This window comes from Sceloporus undulatus, chromosome 1 (assembly GCF_019175285.1).
Source record: "Sceloporus undulatus isolate JIND9_A2432 ecotype Alabama chromosome 1, SceUnd_v1.1, whole genome shotgun sequence".
Classification (NCBI taxonomy): Eukaryota; Metazoa; Chordata; class Lepidosauria; order Squamata; family Phrynosomatidae; genus Sceloporus; species Sceloporus undulatus.
In genome coordinates this window covers 106,409,039-106,420,453 of record NC_056522.1, presented here as the reverse complement: position 1 = coordinate 106,420,453, position 11,415 = coordinate 106,409,039, and the positions used below count along the sequence as shown (strand labels likewise).

The following is an 11,415-nucleotide window of genomic DNA, read 5'->3' as shown; positions in this document are numbered from 1 at the left end:
GGGGAGGCGGGGAGCGAAAAGGGCGCGAGGCCTGCCTGGGGCGCAGGAGGCGAAGCTGGAGGCAGTGCCTCCCCGCGCGCCCCGCGCCCCCCTCCTCCTCCGCCCCTCTCCTCCAGGCCGCGCGGAGGAGGCGAAGGTGGAAGGAGGCAGCATCTCCTCCGCGCAGGGAGGAGGAGAGGAGGCGGGGGAAGATGGCGCGGGCGCGCGGGGAGGCGGGGGATTCCCCCGGGATTCCCCCCCCAGCGAGGCCCGGATGGGGCTCCGCGATCGCGGAGTCCTCCAGCCTGGCTGGGGCTTGGAGGGCGCTTCCTCCCAAGCCCTAGCTAGGCCCTGGATGGGGCTCCGCGATGGCGGAGTCCTCCAAGCCTCACTGGGGCTGGGAGACGCTGTCTCCCCGACCCCAGCGAGGCCTTGGACAAGGTTTAAAATTAGGATTTTTTTTTAATTTCCTGGCCAGGAAACAACAACAAAAAGTCCTACATTTTTAAACCATGTCCTACATTTCTCCCATTTTGGAGGTCCCCAGGATGGCAACCCTAGACATACAAAATGGTGCCTCTCTTCCTATATATACAGCTATGGATTTCCTGAATATGTATTAACTGGATGAGATGGAATACCTTAAGCTGCAAAGGAAATGGCTAAAGGTGCAAAATCAACCCATGTCATCTGAGTATGCACCAGTGGCACCCCTGCCCCAGGGTCACCTGTGCAGGGAGGGAGAGCTTGTGGGGGTGGGGGTTCCAGGGGCAGTGGCAGTGACATGCACACTCAGCCCTCTCAGCAGTCTTCCTGGCCTTATGTGTGGCCCTGACCTTGCAAGACCTGGAAGGCAACCCCTTGCCCACCTCCTGGCCTTCCGGGTCCAATGCGGCCATGGCCACATGCAACCCAGAAAGCAACTGCCCACTATCCATGGGGTATACTACCCTATCCCCTCTGAGGATCACCCGGTGCAGTCCATACCACCGCATCCCCCCCCCCCAGTGATGCCACTTTGTGCACCTTGTGACACTATTGGTACAGCCATACTATAAGTAGCCCTTCCTCCTCCCCTCCACTGCCATTTACATTGACTTTTTGTAGCAGCAGATGTCTCATTCATTTAGTAAAAATGAGGGAAAAGAGAAAAGCAACCTAGCTTTCCTAAAAGGACTCTAAAACTAACTTTGGGCTGGAAACAGACTGGCAGCTTCAGCTTCAGGGTGTGGCGTTTACATGCACCATGCCCCTAAGTCACCTGGAGGTCATGCCACCGATTACACAACGGTGGCTTCGGGGTGACTTGGAGGTGTGGCATTTAGACTTAAACACACCAGAGTCAGTGAAAAGCCAGCTCCAAGGCAAAGATATGATATGACACTGAAAAGAAGTGATTACAGTCTATGCTCCTAGAAGCAAATAATAAATAAATAAAAACAAAACAAAACAAAACAAAACATTGTTCCAGGTCATTATGGAAAAAGTAGTCAAGGCTGCATCTGCACTGCAGAAATAATCCTGTTTTGATACCATTTCAACTGCCATGGCTAATTGTGATGAATTCTGGGGAATTGTGTTTGTTGTGGCAGTGGAGCTCTCTAACAGAGAAGGCTAAATGTCTCACAAAAACTACAATTTCAGAATTTCACAGTATGAGCTACAGCAGTTAAGTGGTATCAAACTTGATTATTTCTGCAGTGCAATACAGCCTAGTTGTGAAAGTAACTTATCACAAGTAAGATTCCTTTCAAGTTTTAGCAGCTTATATGACAACAGAATGAAATAGAAAATTTTAAAACTATTTATGCTGTTGTACATTGGAAGTTCTTCGAGACCATGTTTTCCCTCCTTATTTGTACTGTACTGTTTGGATTATTTAAGATTTCAACATCCATAATTCCCCAACCGTATATCATAGAAGAAAAAAGTAAGGCAGTAGGAAAAGAGGAAGGCCACATTGAAGATGGATTGATTTAATTGAGGAAGCCATGGCCCTGAGTTTGCAAATCTGAACAAAGTTGTTAAAACCTGGGACTCTTGGGGGCCCTCTTTCAAAGTAAACCATAAGTCAAAGTCAACTTGACAGCAAATACGAACAACAAATTTTGTCTGCATCTATAGATAGATCAATTTTACAACTTATAATTATATAAATTGCCACAGAAACAGTTGAATGAGCTTCTTTGAAAATAAAGCAACAAAATGTGCTTGAAACTACAAGAGGTCATAACAAGCATATTCTTCTCCTCAGGCAAGTTTCATCTGTGCATACTTGGCAGCAAGCATTCCAGAGACATTCCCAGCAAGTCAACCAGGTGTGTTTCCAATAGCACCAAGTACACCCTGGTGGCTACTGAAATCAACGGCTGCCCTTTGTATGAGATGCAGGTGCATTAAATGAACAACAACCAAGGAATGAAAGGAGAAGATACAGTGAATTTAGGTGTCTTTCAGATTTCAAGTGAACAAGTCTTTTTTACAGTCTACATTTTTATTTAAATGTTCTGTTTGGGGAGGCTACAGGCCCATTCCAGGGCCATGCAGTAAGTTCAAGGAGGAGAAATCCCCACCAGGTCCAGCATTGTGAAAACAGCCCAGGCCCAATATAGGGTTGGGGAGCCAAAATGTAAATAGCATGGAGCAAGCCTGGGAGGAATTTGGGGTTTACAAGTAATGTAGGCAAGCCCTCAGACACAGGCTTTGCTGTAGGTAAACAGAGGACAGCAAAGCTGCTATTAAATCTCACCAAACCTCAGTGCCATCACATACAGTGTAATATTTAATTATCTGAATAAGTAAATAAACAGTCCTTCAAAGGGTGTGGAACAAATAAGAGATACTATTATCACGTTACTCTTCTGAAAGCTACCCTTGATTTTGTGGAAATTATTGAATTTCCATACTAAACCTGGGTACTCTATCTTCTCAGCCAAATGCCGCCAAGTCAGATATGTATTTAAGGTTGGGATTCTATGGCCCTCTAGACGTTTGGACTACTACTCCTACAATCCCTTATCTGGCCATGTTAGATGAGAGTGAAAAGGGTTGTAGGCCAAACCATCTGGAAGGCTTCCAATCCTTGTTATTAATAGATCAGTAGTTTTTAACCTTCTCTGGGTCAATCATGGACTTAATACTCTATCCAGAAAAAGAACAGACATACACAACACACACAATTTTGCACAAAAATAGTGTTATTGCATTGGAAATTGGTTTCCTTCACACTGACATGTTTGAAATTTAAAAACAATACAATGACACATAAAAAGACTTTATATTAATATTAAAATTATCTTTGATTTAAAAAAAAACATTGTCCAGTCACAGGGAGGAAACCTCCCAAAATTGTTTTGCATCCATTTCAGGAAGTCCATCCCTTTACCAAGGACATTCCATGAAACCCAGGGTAAGAAACCTTGAATATCTTTCTTCCTGCTATGGCAAGGTACCACAACAGACTGGTTAAATTATCCCCCTCACAATTCCAAGACAGCCAGATTAGTCTTGCCCATAACATGTAAATTACTTCTGAGGGACTATATATTTACTTATTTATATTATATCCCACCTTTCTCCTACACAAGATCCAAGATCTAAAAATATATAGTATCATTTTAAAAAGTTTCATACAGAAGTCAAAAAAAATTCAATGTCAGTTTAGTTTATTAAAAACACACAAGGTTAAAACAATACACATTAAAACAGGGTAAGAAAGGATAGACAGATAAAAAGCAGATTAAGCCACCCCATTAAAATCTTTTGTCAAAGCCAAAGGTCTGACTAAATAATAAAGCCTTAGCCCCCAAGGAAAGGAGGAGAGAGGAGAGCCAACTAAACCTCCCATGAGAGGTAGTTCCAGAACCTGGAAGCAGCCATTAAGAGGCTCTCTCCCATGTCTGTGATGGTGGTGGGATTCACAAAAAGCCTTTCCCCAAAGATCCCAATACTGAGGCAAGCTCATCCAGGGAGATATGGGCCTGTTACAGACAGCCAAAATAAAGCTGCTTCGAGTCACAGTGGAGGTATGGTGTTTCAATGATGCATGCGTCTAAGAGTCCAGAAGCCACACAAAGCCATGCTCCAGTCCTTAGGGCTGGAGCGTGGCTTTGTTGTGACCTCTGGACTCTTAGGACGCATGCATCTTGAAACACCGTACTTCCACTGTGGACTCGAAGCAGCTTTATTTTGGCTATCTGTAACAGGCCATGGTCTTTCAGACTGTGAACCCAAGCCATATGGGTCTTTAAAGATCATGATCAGCACTTTGAATTCTGCCTAGAAGAAACCAGACTATAACATGCAAAAGCTCCAGCCAATATGGCCAACTTTTCCAAACTCTGGTCTTGCTCTTCTTAGAGTACTTCCACTGAAAGAAAGTATAACTGCACTAGCCAAGGAGGAAGGAGCTTTCAGAACTTTAGGCACCACTACAATTCTTATCAATGCTATTCAATCTTGAGAGGTAAAATGAGGCTCCCAAAAGGTCCATTTCCCATATTTACACTGGATATCACATTTGAAAATGAGGATTCATATGTAACACATGTCAACATTCCCTAAATGCAGTGAAAAAACTGGGAGGCACTACCTATTTCAGAGAGGATAACATTGCACTATAGACATGCAGTGTCTGTTATGTGCCTTCAATAATATCTGAGTATATTGGCGGGATACAAACCACCGCTTTGCGGCGTCCCCCGCCGGCACATTTGCTCCACGGGGAGCCGCAGCAGCCAAACCGTGCGGCTCCCACGCGGAGCACAAAAAGACGCTCCATTTCGGAGCTTCTTTCCACGGCGCACTGATGACGTCACAAGGCTCCGCTGGTGCATTCGCGACGTCATAGGCGCCACACACACGTCTGGACGCTATGCGTCCAGTACGTAAAGATGGAGGCGCCATGTGGAAGGGGCGCCGCCTCTTGTACGTATTGTATACTACTCTGGTTAGGGGGTGCAAGCACCGCCCCTTCCTCCCTAGTACATATACAATACGTACTATATGGCGGTTTGTATCCCGCCATTGAATCTTTCAGAGGTTTTCATGACAGATCTGTTCTGTGGGGTTGCCTCTGATTTCTTCTGAGGCTGAGTGTTTACGCATGCTCCTTTCATTAAGATAATATGATACTCCTTTTCTCAAACATTATTTTAACATTATGTAGGGGAAAATGCACAAAACCAGTACAAAATCAGCATACCATCTATATTTTTCTGTCACTTAAATTAAAGGAAAATTGCTCCAATTTTTGGATTTACTCCCAATTTTCTGGTTTACCCACTTTTATGGTAACCCAACTGGTTACTCATTGTGGGGACAGCCCTCCATCAATACACATTAAAACCTCTCTCTTATGTCTGGCCAAGATAATTGTCTATCTAGTGGTTGCCACACATTACATTATGCAGAATAGAACTTACGGTTCAGCTTCAATGCTGGTCAGGAGCAACATAATTGGCTGGGATGTAACCTTCTCGTTTCTGTCCAGGCCTGAAAAAACCCATTCTCTACATGTAGCCTTGCAAACCACCAGCTCTCTTGAGACCTATCCAGAACTTCAAGTTTATCTCCAGCTCGAAAGCTCAGATCTTCTTCTGTACGGGCTTGGTAATCAAACAAGGCCACAATGTGCAAATTGGTCTGCTAGAGGAAGAGGAGGTGGAGTGGTCCATCAATACCTCTTTGGTGGGGGTATTTGGCTCTGTCGAATGTGGGCTACCTTTTCTCCTGACCACAATCACAGATCTTGAAAAGCCAGGGTATGTAGGACTGCAGATAATCACAGTTCTTCTGACAGCAGTTTCCCATGCTGTCTAAACTTCTTGGTCCTCCTTTTACAATTCTAGGAATTCACAATGCTTTAAATATGTCTTGTTCATTAAGCTTCATTTCCAAAATTGTTCCAGAATCTCCTTATAGCTGAATGAACAAGAAATCTTGCTGTAGTCTGGGAAGTCCTCAGACAGTTCCATGCAACTCCAATGTATTCACCCGGAGATTCCTCTTTGCCTTTCACCTCCACCGACTGAGCACTGAAGCAAAACTGTTCATGTCAGGGGAATTTTTCACTTCCTCTTCTGATCAGACAGAAAGACCTGAACCATGTGTTTGGAGCCTAAAATCAAGAAGCAACAGGACAGTTAGAAACAGTAGAAACCTTCAAACAGACTCTTCCTACCTTTCCTCCTCCTCCACTCTCTTTATTTTCTTTAAATGTATTCCTCTTTGCATGAGAGCCTGCAAACCTTGTACCTCCTGGTAATGAATAACTAACCTGACTACCCAGTTGCTTTAATAAGCTGAAATGTGGAGAACTTTTTAATGTAATTACTTCCTGGTTTGCCCTTTTTCTTCTTTCTTTTCTCTCTCAGAAAGAGAGAGGGCAGGGGAGGGAAGAAAGAAAGAGGGAATCCTCCCCTTTTTGGGATCAGGTGAGTTGCAAAGATCAAAAGTCTTCCGGGTCAGGAGACCCATTTAAAATATCGTAATAAGTAAAATGACCCCTTTGAGGGAATGTTCCCACTGTCACTTTCTGAGGATTTTGCCCAGGTGAATTTGAAAAGAATCCAAAAGTTTCTGGGTCAGGAGTCTCCCATGTCAAATTATCTACAATAAATGTAATAAATGACAAAATTTTGTCATGGAGAAAATGATTCCCACTGTCATCTTTTCTCCTACATCAACTAGTAAGTCCACTGACATTTTGAACTTCATAGGGAATATATTCCCTTTATCTGTCTTTTGTGGCTAATGACACCATTGGCACACATTAATACACTCTTGCTCATGCCATGCCCCCTTCTATTTTGACAGCTTTAAACTAATTTAAATGCTTTTTTAATTTTTTCTAACTTTTCCAAACTGGTTCTGTTCCTTCAGAAATGCTCTCATGTAACCTCCTGGTCTTTTTTTCTTTTCTTCCTTCCGTTGCAGCTCCCCCCCCCCAAAAACACAACAGTAGGCTGGTGGCTTATAAAATACACACAAATCCATCTTCCTAATACAAACAGGGCATTGATTTAGGAGTACAGAAACTTTCCCCGATCTACAGTGTGCTTCCTTTAACATTTTCCTACTAGGTAACCTCAGATTAAGCATAATAGATCTGGAACAAAGAAGAGAAATATAGGGGAGGAAACTATAAATTACAAGTACAGGAAGGTGCTGCATTTGAGGGGTTTTGTTTTGCTTTGTTTTCATTTCTTTCACGTTAAATGTAAAAATGCTAACTGTCTTAAAGTCAAGACGGAGAAGAAAGGAGGAAAGCAGGGAGGTGGAGATGATGGAAAGACAGAATAAATGCCAAATAAATATCAAGGAAGCAAAAAGTATTAGGGGGAAAATTTTGGAAGAGAGATGAAAGAAAAGACTGAAAAAGACAAACCTTTGGACCAGAGCTTTTGGAAGACTTTTTAAATCAGGACAAACAGAACAAACAGAAATGTTAAGAAGTCCCCCTAAAAATAGCCACACCTTTAAAGAGTTTACAAGAGGTTAATACACCCCCAGTGAAGCAAGGAGAAGAAGGTGAGAAAAAAGAACAAGGAAGTGCAGGTGCAGGAGTAAAAACAAGAATGATGGACTGTGAACAAATGATGAATAAACTCACACAAATTATGAAACAGGAAAATGATATGAAATTTAAGATGAACCAACTTTTGGAAAAGCAGAATAATGACATAATCACATCAAGAGAAGCGGAAAAGCAAGTGTTCCTGACAACAATAGAGAAAGAAAGGGAGACTATGACAAAGCAATTTTAACTACAGATGCAACTTGAAAGGAAAAATTCAGATGAAAAGTTGATGGAAATACAAAGAAATTTAAAACAAATACAAGAAGATGTGCAAACATTAAAATTGGACAGTAAAGAATGCAAAGTCACTCAAGGAAGACACCAAAGAGATTCAAATCAATAAAGACAAACTTTCTGAAATAGACAAAAAAGTATATATCTACAAGATTATCAAAGAAGAACAAATTTTGTTATTAAAAACATACCAGAGTCTGGTAGAGATCTGGAGACTAGTAAAAGGGGATGAAAAGGAATATACATATTATTCTGCTGTACATAAAACTTATACTAGAATAGATTATATTTTTGTTTCAAAAATATGACAAATAAAGTTTTAAATATGGAAATATCAAGTATAAAAGTAACGGACCATGCTTTGGTGAGTGCAGAAATTATTATTAAGAAAGATTATGAACAAATAAAGAGGAGAAGGTTAAATAGTAAGATCTTGAATTATAAGGATATCGCAGACAAAATTGGAAAAAAATGGCAAGAAACATGGGATATAAACAATAAAGATGTATCAAAAGGATTGTTACAGGATATTAGGAAGGCAGTAACAAGAGGAATATGTATAAAATGATCATATAATCTTAAAAAAAGAAGAAAGAAAAAGGAAACTAGAAATAGATATAGGAGAATAGATATATAGTTAATAGAGATTTATGTAGAATTAAAAGCAAAAAGGCAGGAATTGGATAAGATGGAAATAAATGAAGTACAAGAGAATCTGATTTATTTAAGAAGAGAATATTTTGAATGTAGTGATAAAAATTCAAAAATATTGGCCAGGTCCACAAGGAAAAAGAAAATGGAAAGTATGATAAATATAGTGAAGGATAAAGCTGGGACAATCTGTAGATTCATGAAAGAAAAAGAAAAAAAAATTGAAGAATTTTATAAAGATTTATATCAAACAGGGGAAAAATCCATTAGATCTAATAGAAAAGTATGTAGAAGAAAATTGGGGACAAATATTAAAGGAAGAAGATAAGGAAATATTGGAAAAACCCATTGAAAAGGCAGAGATAATAGAAGTAATTAAGAAATTAAAAAATGGGGAAACTCCAGGGTTGGATGGTTTAGGACCTGAATATTATATGATATTTGAAAATATATTAGTTCCAAAGTTGTTAGAGTTATATAATGGAATAATAAATGGAGAGAAAATTCCGGCATCATGGCAACAATCATTAGTAATATTAATACCAAAAATAGAGAAAGATTTAACAGATCCAGGGTCATATAGACCCATATCATTAATCAATCAGGATGCAAAGATATTAACAGCAAATAGAATAAATAAATGTATGTATAAATATATAGGGAAAGATCCATGTGGATTTGTGACAGGAAGGCAAATATCTAATTTAGTAGGTAGAGTTTTGAGTAAAATACATGTAATGGGGCCAACAAAATTAAAAGCAGGGATTTTGGCATTAGATATATTTAAAGCATTTGACTGTGTGGAATGGCCAACATTAAAAATAATTATGAAAAAAATTGGTATGGGAAAAATAAAGGGTTTAATAGATCAATTATAGTGTAATAATTCAATTAAAGTAATAGTAAATGATGGAATAATAAATGAAATAAAAGCAATGAGAGGTACAAGACAAGGATGCCTCCTTTCACCAATATTATTTGCAATGGTGATAGAAATGCTAGCAAATGTTATAAGGAAGGATAAAAATCTGAAAGGAATAGGACTGAAAAAAAATCCATAAAATTAATTTATTTACTGATAATACTTTATTAATTATTAAAGATTAAAAGAAAAAAAGATGAGAAAAAATAAAAGAACATTTGAACTTATTTGCTGAAATGACCAAACTTCAGATTAATTGGAATAAATCAGAAATGATGTTATTCAACTATACAAAAGAAGAAAAATTAGAGTTTGTGAAACAAAAAGATTTAGAGAAAAGAATAAAAAGTAATATAAATTATTTAGGAATAAATATTACAAAAGATCTAAAAGAAATGGAAGCAAAAAATTTGGTTAGATTACGGAAAGAAATTGAAAGAAAACTGGTAGAATATAAGGAAATCAAATTATCATGGTTTGGAAATCTTACCAAAATTAATTTTTTTTATTTAGAAAGATATCATTAAAAATATCAGAAGCTGAATTAAATAAGTGGCAACAATTATTAAATGTATATTGTAATGGAGGAAAAAGAACTAGAGTAAATAAGCAATTTTAGTATAGATCCCAGGGAAAGGGAGAGTTAGGCCTCCCTAATATAAAGGGATATTATGAGACCAATCAATTAAGATATGTAATAGAAGGTATGTTAGGTACGTTAGATCTGGACTGGTTAGAAACAGGAAAAGAAGAAATACATATGAAAATAGGGAATATTTTCTTTAAAGAATTTAGTAGAAATGAAATTAAAGAAATTGAAAACCCACTAATGAAAAATATACTAGAAATGTGGAATAAATATAAAAAAGAATTATTGAATGAAAATTCATTGATATACCAATAGTAATGGTAAAGTCATTCCCAAAGAATTTAAGAAATTTGTTAGATAAGGAATTAAAGGAAAGGAAGATAGATTAAATAGAAAATTGGATAGAATTAAAAATAGGAAGAGAAAATATAAAAGAGAAACTTAGGGGAATAAAAACGTCATAGTTTCATTATATGCAAATAGAACAATGGTTCAAAAATTGGAAGAAAAAGAATATAGAAAAGAAAAAATATATGCAATTTGAACAAATAATTCAGAAAGGAAAAGAACTAGAGGAAAATGAAAGTATAAAAGGAATAACTAGCAAAATGTATAAAATATTAATGGAAAATAAAATAAAAGAAATATTTGGAAAGAGACATGGGAAGAAGAATTAGGATGTAAATTTTGTGAAAATGAATGGAATAAAATTTAGGAAGAAAGACATTTGAAAAATCTATCGGTACGAATTAACCAAAATTATTATAAACTGATCTGGAAATGGAATTTACACCAGTGAGATTACATTATATAGATAAGAATGATTCAAAATATTGTTGAAGAGGATGTAATGAAGTGGGGTCATATTTACATATGTGGTGGCAATGTAAATATGTAAAAAAAATTGGGAAACAGTAATATTAGAAATAGAAAACATTATGGATATAAGAATAGATAGAAAACCAAATATAGCATTGTTATCACTGTATAATGATGTAGAATAGAAAAAGGAAGAAAGAAAATTGGTAATACATTTGCTTACAGCAGCGAGATTAATTATAGCAAGAAGTTGGAAAACAAAAATAAACGTGGAACTGGAGGATTGGCATAAAGAAGTCTGGCAAATAGCAATTAATGATAAATTAATATGTAAATATAAGTGAAGAAAGGGATATGGAAAAGAAATTATTTTGATGATATATGCAAAGAATTATTGAAAAAAATATTAAGAAAAGAAGATGGAAAATTACCTTCACGAGTTGAATTAAAATTTTGGTTGGATGGGAATGGCTCTGGGGAAGGGGTGCAGTGAGGCGATATTTAGTATAAAATAAGTAAAATGTTAAAGCATAGATTTGTATGAAGAAAGCATAATAATTTGTATTGTAAAATTTAAAAATATTAATTAAAAGAATATTATTATTATTATTATTATTATTATTATTATTATTATTATTATTA

The 11,415-nt window shown here is 37.6% G+C and overlaps 1 protein-coding gene across 3 annotated transcripts in view; it reads right to left on the bottom strand.

The window, feature by feature from the left end:
• Positions 1–11,415, bottom strand: part of FRK (fyn related Src family tyrosine kinase) — a 129,255-nt gene that overhangs the window by 62,925 nt on the left and 54,915 nt on the right. The window contains exon 1 of one of the 3 annotated variants that reach the window (XM_042445328.1): positions 5,403–5,581. The exons of the other annotated variants lie outside the window; for them this stretch is intronic. Coding sequence (XP_042301262.1) covers positions 5,403–5,434 — 32 coding nt within the window. The 5' untranslated portion in view covers positions 5,435–5,581. Of the gene's footprint in view, positions 1–5,402; positions 5,582–11,415 lie in introns of those variants that run through there. 3 annotated transcript variants of the gene reach the window in all.